At 47.6% G+C, this 17,315-nt stretch overlaps 1 protein-coding gene across 1 annotated transcript in view; it reads right to left on the bottom strand.

Annotated features, from left to right (window-relative positions):
* Positions 1–4,293: 4,293 nt before the first annotated feature.
* Positions 4,294–17,315, bottom strand: part of LOC149370590 (endothelin-converting enzyme 1-like) — a 35,489-nt gene continuing 22,467 nt past the window's right edge. Inside the window, exons 8-10 of the mRNA XM_089578088.1 lie at positions 12,812–13,033; positions 8,309–8,726; positions 4,294–5,780 (exon numbers count right to left, since the gene is read on the bottom strand). Of these exons, the coding sequence (XP_089434214.1) occupies positions 5,388–5,780; positions 8,309–8,726; positions 12,812–13,033 (1,033 nt within the window). The 3' untranslated portion in view covers positions 4,294–5,387. The remainder of the gene's footprint in view (positions 5,781–8,308; positions 8,727–12,811; positions 13,034–17,315) is intronic.

The raw sequence follows: 17,315 nt of genomic DNA, 5'->3' as shown, positions 1-17,315 counted from the left end.
GGTCACGGCTTGTTGGAGTTGGTAATTGTTTTCCTCATTTGACCGCATCGTAATATCGTCAGCGTACACGGCATGGCTGATGCCTTCGATGCGGTCGGGTCTCTCAGGAAGCCCTGAGAGAGCTATGTTGAAGAGGAGAGGGGAGATCATTGAGCCTTGCGAGGTGCCTTCATTGAGCATTACCATTTTGGCCGACCGAAGTTCTCCTGCTCCCATGGTTGCTGATCGGTCCGTTAGGTATTAAGGCTCTAACCATAAGGAGTTGTAGGTCTACTGAACCAGAGGAGTTTACAATTGCTCCCGCAGTCTCTGAAGGCACGAGAGCAGGCTAATCCCTGGTAACCATATCTGAATCGCAGACCGCCTGTCGGAATTCCCTGCGATGTAGACTTGGCAATAATGCTCTCCGCATTCTATGCCTGGTGGCTGAGCGAAGAAAAACATATTTTTCTATTCTTGTCGGGAACTACGCAGCGAAATTCATCGCTTGAGGACATAATAACCGAGCGACGGCTGATGAGTTGGGACTCGAGCCATTTACCTAGACGTACAACGACATACGGGAGCACCTTAGGGGACTAAAGAGGGTTTATCCCCCACACCATAGCCAACCAAATAAAGATCAGTCTAAGTTGGAGAAAGCTGCAAACAAACACCTATCCATGCTTACATATTCTAAACAATTGTGTTCATAAACTGGCTTGCGTTGAAAAACATTTTCGTCCAGGATTTCTGGGTATGCTAGATAGGGCCGCGTGTGTGGGATCAAAAGCTGTAGTATCCAAAATCATATCCACATCGAATGCTCTGTGTTAGAGACAGTGTGAGATGTGGTCAGTCAAGTGGATCTCATTCAGGTTGATCTGGCAAAAGCTTTTGACAAAGTGCGCCACTATTTGTTGTTTCCTGTACTGCAGAGTGGAAACACTGGTGATCTCTTGCTTAAAGATAAAATTTTATTGTGTACAAATAGGTTACATAAATTCAGTATACAGGCGAGGGTCCCAAAGTCAAGCGACTGTCACGGCACCCCCGGTAGATTAATACTAACTTGATTAAAAAACAAGCAGCATCACAGACAGGTACAATTAGCAGTAATAACAATGGTATTTTAAATAAGTAACATTTATATAATGAGAATGAAATAGATTAGCAGGGCAAAAACAAACAGACAAGCAAAACAAGAATAACAACAGGAACAGAACTATGTCATAAAGCGGCCACTACAAGAATTATCGTTAATCAAAAGTTTGCCAAACTTATTCCACATAAAACTTCTGTTCGGCAGGGCTGCCCGCTGTTGCCTTTGTTATTCGCTTTTTATCATGAGCCCCTATGTCGTAGTATCATTAACAACAAAACGATTATGCTGATGACGTTGCCCGTTTCTAATAGCTGTAATCGAGGTCTTGCGTGTAACTGAGCAGTTTTTTGATAGCTCCTATGCGTCTCTTATCCTTGATATATGAATGAGGCTCTCGCTAGGTCACAGGGGTAAAAAAGCAAGCTTTTTTTGGCGGCAGAAGGTGGGACTCCGGATTCTTACAGTATTGGTGGGTTTTCTTGCATTACTATCATAATAGTGGGCCTCACTGGGATTCTCAGATCTAGTCAGGCGACAAACCCAGGCTTGGATGGGCAGGAAGCTGTCTCTGTTTGCACGGGCACAAGTTTGCGGTATCTTCTTGGTTTCGAAGCTTATCTACGCTATGCAGGTGCTGCATTGTGCAAGGAAGGAATTGCAGTCAATGCATAGAATTTCTGCGACTTTTGTGTGGCGCTCTCGATGGGAGCCTGTGCGTCGAGACAATTTGTTTCTCCCTCTGGAGGCTAGCAGAGCTGGTTTTCAGTCCTTGTTTGTTAATCAGCTTGTTTCAAGGTTTTTCTTTTTAAGACACCAAGCTATCTCTTCCTCCTAGCTGTGTTTGATTAACTGCCTCTCTGCCAAGTGTGTTTGCGCCTACTGGTGGTAGGAGTGCGGGGATTCGAGGGTTTTTTTTTTAAAGAATTCGCATACGCATGTCATTGCCTCTACGTACTTTTTTCATTAGAATACCTATACAGTTTATCCAGAGGACACATGACAAAAGTTCTGATTTAGACGCTTTTTCTGTACCGATGTATTGGCAGTCTTACCATTCCTTTCTAGACAACAGTGTACCACAGAGGGTGCAATCGATTGGTGTTCATTCGGTCGCGAAGACTTTTTTTAAACTGCACACGTTAACCTTACCTCTCAAAGCGTGGCTTCTTGAAAAAGGGACTTTGGTGCTATGGTCTGTGAACTGTCGCTTGTGTCTGCTTGTGTCGTGAGGCGCTGTTTTTTTTAAACCTTCAACGGACTCTCAAAAAGGAGATTGAGATACGCCCTACATTATAACATTATTGCCTACAATGCAAGGTTTCAAGGTTCCATATAATGTTTTCGTGCTCATGAGACTGTTTGCTGTGTGGAAGAGACGGATGACAGGAATTTTGATGTGCGGGCGAAGTGAGAGCAGGTTGCTTGTGCGAGGGTGTATGACGGGTTGTGGAGCGCGACCTGGTTAAGTCCGCCTTGAAGCCTGTCAGGGTGGGTGTACTTCCATGCAATAGGGGGAAAAGAAAAACTCCAGTGATAGCCTAGCGGTCCCGCACAGCGGCCTTGGAAGCAGATCTGTTCGCGCCGCTACGTATTCGACTTCCGGTCATGGATAATGGTGTGATTTCTACTTCTCTTTTTTCTATGCTGCCGAGGTGCGCAGACATACACTAGACGATTTTACTAGGATCTGAACCTCCGGATTAGTGCTTTCGCAGTAATTGTTGGCGGTTTAACACTGATAAGCACGAAATATTGTACAAAATGAGTTTTTTACAGGGGACACCATTGCCACGTAACTGAAAGCGCGATTGAGGTTTCCACCCACCCAGAGAGCCAGTTATGCGTGTCTTCAGCAAATTCATCACTTATGCCAATGCACCTAATGTACAGCGGCGGCCTATGCACCAGTTCCGTGTTTCTGCCCCTGTGTTAACACCTACGCATGCTGCTCTAGAGCAGTGTTTGTGCCAAAACTCTGTCCTCGCCAACGTATGCAGCGCACATCTGTCACTAGCGCCACATAGCTTAAAGTGCGGATATTAGTTGAGAAATAGTATTAGTTGAAGAAGACGATGTGCAATGCACAGCACAAAGTGTGTGTTACATGAGGCATGTTCGGCTGCGGCGATAGCCTATTGCTCTCGCGCAGCGGCCTGCAAAGTTGATAAGTTCGCTCCATTGCGGGTTCAACTCCCAGTCGTGGATATTTGATTAATTCTACTTTGATTTGGTACAAACCCACAAACATCATAAGCATATAAACACCGAAAGTATAGAACCATCCCAAAATCTTGGTCGGGGTTGACTCATCAGACTAGTGCTTTCGCACTGATATCACTTAATTCAATCAATCAGTTTATTCTGCACTGCAAAGACATTTTACAGATTCAGGTTTTGTTCCAGCGCTACCATCCTCATTGCATGCATGCGGCAGACGGTCCTTACCTGCTGGAAACTCCGCTATTCGAACCAACTTTCGGCGAATAACGTGCTAAGCCGGTAAACTTACGTCTACGTATTTTTCAAAGCAGGCGTCATTAAAAGCTTCCGTTCCAAAACGCACATGGTCAGCAAATTATATCAGCAAAAATGGCTGATCTCCACTACGCAACACGACGCATGTGCCATTAACATGGTTGTTTTTCATCGGTTTAGTATTTGCATGAGGGGTTTTATGAAAGTGAGCGTACTATAGTTCAGCGGAATGCGGCGAAAGGCTGCATACTAATCTATTTGCTTATAGTTGCCTGCTCCGGCTTGCACTGCTTAAGTTGCGCGTTTCGTTACAAAACGGCTCCCGTGATGTCACGTGAACACTTCCTATACACCTCCCACTAGAGAGACTCATCCAGAAGAGGTAACGTCCACGGACCAAAATTTGCGACTTCATGAATGTTTACAACAACCGCGATTCTATGCAGGCTCAACCCACAGTAGTCCTTCGTAACGCCGCCATAGCGGATAAGTTGAGGCATCCTTTCTAGCTCGTGAAAATCGCAAATGCAAAAATGGAAGTCGACGTCGAGAAGGTGCCATTATGCCAGAATTGCCGCAGGATCCCCTTCTGCGGGGAATACGTCACACAGTCCTACCTATTAGCATGCTAGTAACCGCGGTAACCCTTGCGTTATGAACTGCTACGCAATAAAGTAAGACCCGAACACAGGCGTGTAACGTCGAAGTGCTTTATGAGCTATAGCATGAAATGTAACATGCAAAGGAAAACACATAAAAAACGACTGCACGGAGAACAACACAAGAGCTTTCGCTTCAAGGTGCATGTTCGCTGGTGAAGGTACTCTTCAGTGCCCGAACTCCCTTGCCCTCAGTCTTTTTGCGCCCGCTTTTCCTTATTGAGAATTGTTCTATAAGGAGGCTGCTGCACACAGGTGAGGCAGGTTCAGAATTCCTATTTTCGAGGCGATCAGCGGAGCAGGCAAATAAAACCGTTTCATTTCACAAACCACCAACAGTCGTGGTGAACAGCTAGGGCAAATAAACATGCCTAATGCGCTCCTGATGGTCCATGCCCATACAATTTCGAAACGACTCGCTCGGTTTCTTAGCACAGCAAACGGTTGTTTAGCAATCGGCAACGTCTGCGGCTTATGGGAACCAAGGAGCTTGCGTATATTACAGCAAATGTGCAACTCTCCACACCATTTCCATTTTAATAAAGAAAGCGCAAGGATAATGGGTCCGGGTTTACGCTATGCGCAGAGCAATAATTTTACATTCCATTCTATTTTCACAGCCATCAGATACAGGAGGCGGAGCCTTCGGTAGCACCAAACACCTTCCTTCTACATCACTTTTTTCTCAGAGGTTCTACCAGTCCCCTATTGCAGAAAGCTTGAACTGCCTTGGGCACGCTTTTAGGCTTAACATGTGCTCAGGGGAGGGGTTATTAGCAAACTGGGAAGTGGTGTCGTGCTGGAATGTGATATAAGAGACCTCACGGAGAGGCTGTTATACTCATTTAAACTATACAATAACAGACAAGCGATATTTAAACTACACAAAAGCAGACAAGCGATAGAAGCACATAACAGTTGCGGTACATCTATAGCCACGAGTGATGGTTTTCTCAGAGGTTTTGTGAGTTGCAGCAGCTTTCATGATTTCAGATTTATGCTAAAACACGTGGCCGTTGTCACCGTGTAAAAGAGCACAGGACGCGAGACACATAAGAACGAGATGCGAAGAAAACTAAAAAAAAGAAGTAATTAGAGCATTAAACGGCAGCAACCGGTGACAGCCAATAGAACACTCCCTCGTGGAAGATGTCCAATGCTCCACGCCTTCAGTGTCCAAAAAATGAGCACTTGGACGTCGAGGACGTCATTTTCGACTCTCTGGGACACTGGAAGGCTGCACCGAAGGGCTCCAGGTGCTTGAGAACCTCCCCACAGCGCAGTCGCGATCCGCAGGTGCCGCGGCAGTAGACGAGGAAAATGAGCATCTCCGGAGAGAAGGCTCCCTTCACGCCCGGGAAAGAGAGGCGCTCGTCTCGCTCCTTCCTGGCCCCTCCGTTGGATGAGGCGCGGAAAGCGGTCAGAGCGACCTCCAGCGCGGCTACGCGGGTGAGCACGCGGCTGTCACCGCCGGTGCAGGCGATCTTGCGCTGGTACTCCTCGCGGCTCTTGCGGCCGATCCAGTCGCGGCGTTTGCGCTGGGCGTCTAGAAAGGTACCTCGCTGAGGGAGTGAGAAAAAGGAGTGGGGAAATATGTACATAAAAAAAAAAAACAACAACGCAGTCCCCGGGTCGACAATTATTCCGCCGAGAAAGCGGTCCCACCGGCAGGCCGGAATGACCCAGTTATAAAAAGAAACACGTGTGCGAGCCAGTGACGAAGTATGCCGTGCCAATATCATGCATTTCAGCTTCAGTCAATCAGGCGTCTTTTTACTCTCTTCTACCCGCTAAGATTAATCCCCTCCCTCTCCTTCCTACCACCATCCGGTGTTTGTCTTCAGGCCTTAGCCAGGCAGCTGCAGAGTGGTCGGCTGCATCTTTCACGAAGAATCAACGCCGTTCGAGGAGTCTGCGGCTTGCGGACTACATGACACGGTTTCCTAAAAAACTGCGGAGTCAATGTTATAGCGTTGTAAAAAATTTTAGACAAGAGGGAACACTTTTTACTCTCGCCATTAGCCAGGCTTATGTCTTACGTTACGAAAGGCATATATATCTTCCGTTACGAGCAAAGGTTGAGGAAACGTCTTCTCCGTCAGGACGCATAACACGGGCACTGCCTGCCCTCTGTTCACCTGTGGGCTTGTTTCTATAAGGAATAATGGAAGACTGCATGGCATCGGGCTGCAATAATCTGCTCATTACTTGCAATTTCAAAATTCGGTGATAAAACTGCTTCGAGATCGTGACTTAACAAGCACAACAGATTACTTATGCTGTTTTGCACCTTATAATATAGCCAACCTAGCCAACCTAATACAGCCCTTCTGAATATTAAAAACAAGGTTATCAATAATTTTGAAAATAACCGATTCACGCTAGGTCTGTTCCTTGATTTCAGAAAAGCGTTTGATTCTATTAAACATCAAATATTATTTTATAAACTTCCTTTTTTTGGAATCCGTGGCGTTGCTCTCAATCTTATTCGTAGCTACCTGACGGACAGATACCAATTTACAAGCCTTAATGGACATTCTTCTATTCTAGAACCGATTGCATATGGTGTTCCACAAGGTTCAATCCTGGGACCCTTGCTGTTTATAATTTATATTAATGATATTGTCCTCATACCAAATACACCCCATATTATACTTTATGCAGATGACACCAGTGTGTTTTTTTCAGGAAAACAGTTATCTGCACTAGAAACCTTCGCGAACACCTGGCTACATGAGCTTTCATGCTGGCTCCGGATAAACCAAATGCAATTGAACGTTCGGAAGACAATGTACGTAATGTTTAAGCCGCGAAATAAACCTGAAGATTTTAATATCCAGGTCAAGTACCAAGACTCAGCCCTTGAACGCGTTTCCATTTATAAGTTCTTAGGTGTCTTATTTGAGGAAAACTTAAGCTGGACTTCTCATATAAATAAGGTTCACACAAATATCTCTAGATCTCTAGGCATTTTGTATAAGGTGAGATATTTGGTTCCCAGCTCTATTAAACGTCAGTTGTATTTTGCTTTAGTACAGTCTCATTTGCATTACTGTCTGTTAATCTGGGGCACCACTACCAAGACAAACTTGCACAGGCTTGAGATATTGCAAAAACGAGCTCTGCGTTGCATAGAAGATGTAGGTCCGCTAGAACATACATACCCATTATTCTTAAAACACAATTTACTCAAGATAAACGAACTATTTCAACTAAAGCTTGCATATCATATTTATCATGAAGTCACCCGTGACCCAGTTTCCTTTTATGCTTTATACTTCCCTAACAATAAACCTTATGATTTCAGGTATAGTCATTTTCAAATGGCTCTGATGAGAACGAATTATGGTATGCAGCACATTGATTACTTAATTCCTGATTTACTTAATAAACACCCACGTATTATGGAACTTCTGCAGCAGCCTCGTTCCCCCCGTAACTTCAAGAACAATGTTAAAATGTACCTTCTGTCCCTATCGCCTCCATAAAATGTCCAGTTTCTAGTTTTTTTTTTTTTTTTTTTACTCGCTGGGTGTATTGTCCAGGTTCGCTATTTTTGGTTTTGTTGTCCTAAAGACGTAGGAGGCATGCAATGCGGTTTTCATTGTTTTTGGTTTGCGTGCTATTTCTCCCCTTGCTTGTATGTTAATTCTATGCATCTCATTGTTTGCTATTTCAATTTTTTTTGTTTTGTCCTAGCTACATTTCAGCTATGCGTTGTTTTTTTCTTTATTTTTCATTGCATCTGTGTTAATTATGTGTAAGTCATTGATCGTTACATATAATTCATGTAGTACGTATGCGATGTTGTTACTTTTCTTGTTTTTGCTTTGTGTACTTTACTGTGTAATTTTCCACCCCCCTGAGCAATGTAACGGGTGACGGGGCCACGTCAGGCAAAAAATGAATTGCCTTTTGTCCCGTCACCTCTGACAAATCGATGTCGAAATAAACTTCACTTCACTTCACTTCACAAAAGCGCATCTGCGCCAATAGTACTGATAATAAACGGCCACTAGCAACCTGTCCAGAAGCCAGAGCTGTGCAACAAGTGATTATCCAATGCTCTGGATTTAAATATGATGCGCACCGTCATATCGAAGGCCGTGACCAGGTGTCTGGCGACCATGTACCCCAGGCCCCCGTAGCTGGCCGACATGGAGCTATCGAGGTAGAACAGGGGCTCGGCGAAGGCGGCCATCTTGAGGAACAGCGAGTTCCACCAGTAGTGATACTGCGCCAGCTGCGCCGGAGACAGGTGCCGATGCAGCAGCGAGTCGTCGAGCGGCCAATTGGGGAAGGTGCGCTTGTATTTCACTGCCGCCCTAGTCCAGTGCTCAATGGCCGTCGCATGGAACGGTGTCGCGCGCTCGCGGTTCCAATCAAAGGTGTCACGGTCGACGGCCGCCGATCTCGCGAGGGCCTCAGTGAACTGGTGGTCAGTATGGGGACCAGTACCAGACTCCAGAAGATCAGTACCAGTTCCCTGGTCCGCTCCGGTTGGTGGACTGAGAAAAAAGCGGAATGCGCTCGCTACCTAGACCATTTGCAGCGACCGAAGTTATAACCAGGACGCGATGTCTCTGCAGGCAAACCAGGCAAGGGTCACGTGACCAGTGGGTCCTATAACCGACGAGTTACAATACATGACCACTTTGAAAGCTTAAAGTGACCGCACTGAGAGTTTGTATACTATGGCTTCCTGCGTGTGATCCTTTCACGAGTGCGCAGGAAACTCTGCCCTGTATATTTATATCTCGTAATCTAACCGGCATATCTACACGCGCTAGAGCGGCCTCTGATAAGCCATTCAAGCAGCACAGGTGACTGGCCCAGTATTGGCAATGGATGCTCTCACTCTGGTGCTTTGTGGGACCGGCCCTTGCGAATGAATTTCCGTTATTGGGCCCATCACCTGTGCTACTGGGGATCGCATGGAGGAAGGAAAGAGCAAAGGCCGTTACGTCACATTTTGGAAGCCACCTTGGCGCTCTTGTCACGTGCAGCAGACAATGCAGTAGATGACGCATCTCTGTTCCATCGGCCAAAGGCTTCCAGTAGTCCTTGTGAAAACACTTTCGGCGCACTTTTTAAGGCGAAAACCTTTAATGCCTCATCGTGGTCGACAAAAGGTTGTTAGCAGAGGTGTCAGGCTTTTCGGTTGGTCGAAACGGTTATGACGTCACAGTGCGCGATTCGAATTAATGAGGTCACCCACGGAAGCCTGACGCCCCCTTTTGGAGCACACGACAACTAATAAAATAGTTGTCTTCTGCTCCGACACGGGGCGTAAGGCGTCCGTGGGCGACCACACTACCTGCGTCATTACTGCGAACAGAGCCATGGATACAACCGGACTTGTCGAAGCACAGAGAGAGTCGTGCTAAAGAAGCAGTCAAAGTCGGCAGTCAAAGTGTGTAGTTGTAATGTGTAGTCAAACTGTGCAGTCAAATAAAGCACTAGTACAGCACAAACAGCCTCGCAGTCAATGCCAAACAGTGCGCCAGGAAGGGCTTTCTTTCGCCTTGCAGCCCTTTAGAGAGCCGAAGTGCTCTTGAACTTGTTTGACGAGCAGCTCGGATAGCAAGGGCCCCTCCTCGAGTTTTCCTTCCTCCATGATTCGTCTTAATCCAAGTTGCCACCTCTACCTCAACTAACGCGGATACTCCCGGATTCACCTGCAGTTATTGTAAGCTTTTGCCTGCGTTTTGCGCCCTTTTTTTTCTTCTTTGTATTGACACCTTCGGCGGCTTAGATTCGGTTTCCAAAGGCCACCTTCGCCGCAGCTACATGAATGAAGAGCTGTGCTGCGGCGGTTTTCCTGCTGTTTCCCTTTCGAGATTCCGCCGTGACTTTTTAGGCAGGAACGGCACAGTTGGATTCCTCAGTTTGTGTTAGCTAGACTGCCGGATACACCGACTGCGCCGTTGTGATAAAAATCACTGCGGATCTGCGGGCCCCTCTCTGCTAAGGCAGCACGTTCTTAGCTTCGTGGCTTATTTTGACGCGAGAGAAAAAATGTTTCGCCGTTCATTAAATTCGCCCATTGGCTGCAGGGAGGTGATGTCACCAGATTGAATAATTCCCAATGGCTGGAGGGAAGTGATGCCACGAGATGTAAAGTGACGTCATGAGACTAGCCGTGACGTCACCAGAGGGGAAGTGACGCCACTTTCGGTAAAGGCATCAACAGCTTCCAACATTAAAGCATGGCCAACACAGTGTAATTAGTTGTACCTGTGGATTTGTTTGAGACGGGTTTAGTTTGTTCTGCGAGCGCTCTGAAGAATCGACGGGTGGCTTCGAACGCACTTGCCGAACCCTCGGTATCTACCGGCCACAACACTGAGTGGGAGCAGGCGTGTGTCCTTGCAAAAGAAAAGAATCGATCATGGCGGCTCTATCTCGAGTCGCAGATTATCCAACCGGCAACAGATACGCTGAACCGTTGTGTGATGGCAATCTGGTTGGTTGGTTGGTTTATGGGGTTTAACGTCCCAAAGCGACTCAGGCTATGAGGGACGCCGTAGTGGAGGGCTCCGGAAATTTCGACCACCTGGGGATCTTTAACGTGCACTGACATCGCCAAGTATACGCTAGGTGCGCAGGATCTAACATGCGCCGTATTTAAGGCAACGATTTTCCGCTTCACCTTCATTGTGAACAAAGCTGCCGTGTGGGAGCCGAAACGTCATTTGATCCTTCTGCTGATCAGTGCCTTTTATTTTGTATTTTTCGTCAAGCGTTGAGTGAGACGTTTTTTATTTTTCGCTACACAGTGGCCAGGACCGCCGAACGCATCGAGTACAGTAATGCATGGTTTGCATGGGCTTTCTATTTGAAAGTAATTTTTTTGTGTGGAGGAAATACTTAATAAAGATGGCGACCAATATTATTGGCTAATCAGCACTTCCGTGTTTTCGGTGTATGACACGATTTCCTGCCTCTACCACCGCCACAGCTTTTGTTTTCTCTTGAGATTTAGTTTTAAAGAAAGGGCAGAAGTCTATAATCCCCTTATTTTGCACAGACTACTTGTAAGGGCTGTCTGGCTTAAAGACGTCGCATCTGCTGGTGGCTTATCAAGTTTATGTATCAGTTGAATACGATACTCCACGTTGATCTTGGTTACCATACCTTACTCTTAATTGGTAGGGAGATACCAAGCCGTAGGCTAATGACATAACACTGACAGCAGTTGCTGCACCGTACGGACACTTGCAACAATTATGCGGACACCAACGAACACAGCGCATAATTCAGCAGTACAACTTGGCCCGTACTGCGGTAGTCCCGGTTGTCTTTGTCCAGTTCCCTTAAAAGGACTATGTAATAAATTAATTGAGATTACGTAAAGCAGACGAGAGATAGGCATTACATCACTCACCACCGCAGCGCAAGAATTTTTCAGCTAGCGTCAATAACAACGCAGTTATAGACGATTAAAAATTACGCTCCTCCTCTCCATGCTGACTTCAATATGGTTTAGAAACTTAGCACGTGCATAAAGGACGAATAAATGGAAGCACATAAAATAAAGGCTGCCCTGCTATGCCTTCGTCCGTCATGATGGCGGTAACTTTCGTCAGATGGCCGTCAGACGGAAAACAGGATTGACAGTCTCGGCAATGATCAACTAGATTAGTGGAGCGATCAGATTCTAATGAATTGAGATGTTCTCCGAGTCGTGTGTTGATACAACATCCCGTTTGCCCAAGTTACTCGAGACAAGGAAGTTTATCAGTGACCTGAATCCCTTCCCATGCTTCACCACCGTAAAAGTCCTGGCTAATAACTTGCGACTAGTACCTGCGGATAAAGCGGGGTGGTTTGTAGTCCTACATGAATCGTTGTTTTCAGATAAAGCATTAGTAGCCATTGAGAAGAACTTTCAGCCGGTCGCGGCTAAGTTACAGAAGGTAAAAACCAGGGCGGTGCAACTCCTTTGACTGAACACGTACACGCGGGGCACCCGAAAAAAATAAAGAAAACAGCTCTGGGACTGAGCCCCGCCCATGAATACGTCATTAGCTGACGTTCGGTTTGCGACTTCTGGTTGTCGCACCAAGCACCCCATCAGCAGCGTCGGCAGCATCTCTCCGGTCTCTCTCCGTCTTCCCGGAGAGGCGGCAGAGGTAAACTGAAGCCGTATGCGCGAATGCAATGCCCTGGCTCGCGCTTGTCTGAGGGTGTTGCGCGGCGGCAAGAGCAGATGGTTGTCACGGCTACCGGAAGTACGCCCGTGACGTCGTGGCTGCCGTGGCTGCAGCGAATGACAGCGTGCGTTGGCCTGCTGACGTCACGGGATTAGTGACGTCTATTTTCACGATGTTAGTTTCACAATCGGTCACTACAAAAACACCAATCGCCACGCGAATCTTTAAAAAAAACCTTTGTTTTTAAAAATTCATAATAAATTGCTCGCTCAGTTCCGAAGACTCATACTTGGTGTGAATGCTTCTTAGCATTATTTCTAAGTACTGAAAGCGTTTACAAGCGACTTTTAATTCGTTGCATAGTCCCTTTCAGTTAATGCTCCTGCGACGTATAGTGTCGACTCTTGAAGGGTGATTTCAGACGTCCCGGTGCTTACATTTCTGCCTGCGAAGATTCCATTACGGTTGAGACAAACGAAGCCGTTTCGCCTTCGTTAGATATCTGCGTCTCGCTGCTGTTTTCCGGGCCACGGCGGGGCGGCGGCAGCGGTGAGCCTGCGATGTTGAAGTGGAACTCCGAAGTCCAGGGCTCGAACTCCGTGGCCTCCACAATGGCGATCGCCTCCTTGCGGGCCTCCTCGTCGAACCACGGCAGTGACCTGCTCGAGCGGGACAAGAACATTGCAGTATTACGCAACTAGAGTAATTTGCGTTATTATGATGAATTACAATGGCAGATCGCCACCGCACCGCCGGATCACGAACGGAGCGCGTAGCTCCGGCGGAGATCGCTCCCTCCCAATCTGCAAATGGAATGCTTGCGCACCCCCGGGGCCCTTGGTGCAATAAAAGTTCTGCGTACAGGCAACATGGCGGTGCCCGTCGAAGCGGGGCCTCTGGCTTTTCTGTTGAACTTCGCACAGCGAAAGTAAAATACAAAGACACAGAAGAGGCATACGGGACAACCGCCGCAGCCGGTCGTGATAGGAAGCTAACGCGGTGAAAGGATATGCATACTGCAAAAAAATTGCGCAAAAACACGGGGACCAAGCAGAAACGAACACAAGAATGGGGACAGGAAAACGTCACGCAAGTTTCAGTGAAATCTGCCGATTTCGGAGGAGAACATGTCGTTGCTCTACAGAGCGATCCGGGATCGACGCCTGATCCTGATTTGTCATTGGAACAGGCAATTAGCGCTCCCGGTTTCCTACTGGAATACGATTGCTTCAAACAGAGCAGGAAGACTTGGTCCGGACCTGCCATTGGAATTCAACATAAATCATGAGCACTTCAAGGTGGGCCCACGCGATCCGGAAGGAACCGGAATCTTAAGCCTGAGTCTTTGTTCTTCAGTTGTTGAGCATAAAATGCTTTAAACTTGCATTTTGAGCAGTCTCTTTGTAATATCTTACCCAAACACATCGAATGTGTAGCCAGAAACGAAGGCTGAAATAAAGGTGGAAATTAAGCATATTTTCAACCGAAAGGAAGTAACATATCATAAACAAATAACGGACGAATACGATAGACCGTAATGCGAAATTTGACTGCAGCTGTTCACACGCCACCGGCCAACAGTTGCAGGTGACGTGTTACACTGTTAGCCACTCCTCCGGAATCTTCCCGCGGCAGCCACCTTCTGGATGTCCAATCCTCCACTCTCGCCGTGGCAGGTGGCGCTTCGCTGTCACGTGGCTTGCTACGCCGACTACGGCGAAACCGACGACGATGACTACGATGCGGAATCGAAGAACTGGCGCCTAATAGCTGCGCTCTAAAACAAAACCACAGCGCTCAAAGCTGCATTCCAACGGACATCGGTGCGAACCCAATAACTTGCTTTACTGACGCCACCCGATAACTAGCTCTGTCTTCAACTGACGGTACAGCTTACCACGGTATTCTAATATTTAGTCGTCATTCACTTCTTTGTGGGACGTTAAATCCCCAGAAACCTTCATCCATTTCTTCTTCTTCTTCTCCACATGAAAATGGCACATACCCACGGGGGGGGGGGGGGGGGGGGGGGGGGGGGGGGGGGGGGGGGATTGGCCAAGGTACACCATTTGTTTGCACTGCATCGTCTTCTCCCAGGTGCTCCTTCCTCTTCTTCCTCTTCTTTTTAGCGCCAGCGCAACTGTTTCTTGCCAGGATACTCTCTCGATGCCTTCTGAACTTGCGTAGTCTGCTCCGACCTCGTCCTGAGACCCGTCGTGAAGAAGAGGTTTTCTACATCTGGATCTTATCGACTGCACCAATCACCGTGTATAATCTCCTTATGGTGACGTTATTCCGTCGCCTTCAATGATTTCATCCTATGTTTAAGCGAAGGCGTAGAGTGTGGGTCCTGTGACGAACCTTGGGGGAGCACTTTGCGACTGACGACGTTGACACATTGCGCACGTCTTCCGGAGGGGATGCGGCCCTAAATGTTTCTTGTTTATTATGATATATAGAAAACCTGACTACATTAAAAACGTCTCTTGAAACTCGCTTCAAAACTTCCCCAAGTAAATAGTTCAATTTCATCCCAGAACACGACTCGCGACCACTGCCAACTCCACAAACGACAAATCCTTCCTACCAGCTTCCTGGGTTCTTTGTCGTGCACATCCATTTTGTCACCTTCCCTTCCTGTGTTTCAAAAACATGAGAGAGCCGAATCTGTATCGCTTCGTTCATTGTCTGAAGGAAATAAAAGAAAGAAATTGCGAGGACACTCTGGCAACTAAAGTGTTGAGCGGCGAAAGCCGAGGACACTATGCCGTGACCACTTCAGGTGGATGTGACGTAACACCATTCCTGTGGCTATATCGACGTCCGCGCTATTTCGACGCAATTTCGACATTTTTGCCTATAATTCATTAAGTGACTAATCTAAAGTCATCAAACATGGCTTCTAGGTTCATTTTTCCTCCACTATCTGATGCAACCATTCGTTTTCCTCTGTCTTTTTTAGTTCCCGAGTTAAACGCGTGTGAAACGCTTTGTTAACGGACGACAGTATGAGCCATTAAAGGCTTCCGCCTTAAAACAGTGAAGAGGAAGGGGGTCCGTAGACGGGAACGGGGGAGCGAAGGCCGGCGGTTCTCGAGGTCCCAATGGCTGGACCCATTAGTCGACTTCAAAACGGGCTTAACTCAAACCTCTACGACTGAGCGCACTCCTCCGGCGGTGGAATACCCGAGCAGCCCGTCTGTACGCTCAAGAATTCAGTGCAGCACAGGGTCGTTTTCTTTCCGGCAAGAACCGGTTATCCCCGGCGGTGCTTGAACCGCTGTAATTGATTTGTGCCCCACTGCGCAGTTGCGTCTTCACGCCGGCTGGCGCTACGGAACGCGAGGAGCTTTCTCGTGTGCCGACCACAACACCACCCGCTTAGACCTCAGCTATATTCCCGCTTTTCCTTTTCAGCTTGGAGGTTACTAAGAAATATGAGGAAGAGAAAAATAATACATAAACGCAAGCTCCATTTTCACACACTCAGGACAAATGAAGAAAAAACACACACAGCGTCCGTCTTCGCCACTACATGCACTTGTTTTTTTAACCCCCAAGAGCTCGGCAGGGCCAAGAAGTGAGCTCCTAAAACGCTTCGAATTCTTGTTAGCGTAATGTTCCCCACATTCGTCAGCAGAGACGCGAAAAATCGAAAACGCCATACCCCCTTCGGGGGCGAGTCCGTCGGTTTTGTCGACCTGCCCTTGCTTCCTCGGGATCACCGTAGCGGGTCTCCAGCGTGCTTCGATTCCGAACTGGAGGAACCCTGTTCAACCCCCCCCCCCCCCTCCCCGCCTTGGCTATGTATATACTATACCACCAGGTATATTGATATACTTCACTGAGAGGTTTTGCTAATATATAAGGTGGCATCAGCCTGCCGCTATAAAAGTATACGTCAGAATGGACTGCTGTATCAGCATCCCAGGAGTGGGCGAGGTGAGTGTACAGGCACGGACAGAACTAAACGGAGCACGCAACTGTCTTCGAATATTTTTCACGCGTCACCTAATTGAAATTTCCAGCAGTGGTGCGCGCATGCTGGTAGCGGAGGTTGGTGGGCTTTGTAGTAGACAGACAACGCTTCTTCATTGCCGATGGAGAAAGCGTGATTGCACTTCGAACGCAATAGCGTGCTCCGCTTACTTATGGCCGCGCCTGTACATGAGTAAAGGCACCGGATAATCAGCGAAGCAATCACCCTTTTTAAGCACATGAGCGACGCATACATATAGTCCCATCGGTCGGTCCTAGTACAAGAAAGGGGAAACTTTATTTTCACTAATGCTATTTCCTGCGGTTTGGGGGCATCTTCAGAGACGTCTTGGTTCTACCCCCAGGAGCCTTCTCTGTCGAAGTCGTCCGCCTCTAAGCAATGGTCGGTTGCCCTCAGTCCAGGGCTCCGCTGGCCACTGCCGCTCGTTGAGCTCGCTGTACCAGACCTTGTTGGTCTTCGCAGCGGTCGCTGGACAGCAGAGTCTCCCACTGCTCCGCACTCGGCTTTTGTATTTTGGGGACACGTCTATGTTTTGGCAGGCCCATGTGATGTGACATAGAGTAGGTTTTTCGTCGCACCAGGGACATTTATCCGCGTATATCGTAGGGTGCATTTTGTTTAGTATATGTAGGTTTGGGAAAGAGCCTGTTTGTAATTGTCTCCAAGTGACAGCTTCCTCTCTGCTGAGAGATTTGTGCGGTGAGGGATACCGCATTCTTCTGCCTCTATAGTTTTGTAGTATGGCCGAGTATTCCCTGGGGGCTGGCGCGAGTTCCGCGGTTTCGTCGGATGCTCGGAAAGTGATGTATCCTCGAGCTATCCTGTCGGCCTCTTGGTTCCCTGCCACCCCCGTGTGCCCCGGTACCCACACAATTTTGTGTGGGATCTTGTTTTGTTCTTCCTGGTTTTTAATTCTGTCGCTCGCTGCGAGGAGTATACGG

The sequence above is a fragment of the Amblyomma mixtum genome, chromosome 1 (genome assembly GCF_055824585.1).
Source record: "Amblyomma mixtum isolate Tamu chromosome 1, ASM5582458v1, whole genome shotgun sequence".
Lineage (NCBI taxonomy): Eukaryota > Metazoa > Arthropoda > Arachnida > Ixodida > Ixodidae > Amblyomma > Amblyomma mixtum.
The sequence above is the reverse complement of the archived record's forward strand: the minus strand, read 5'-3'. Positions and strand labels throughout refer to the sequence as shown.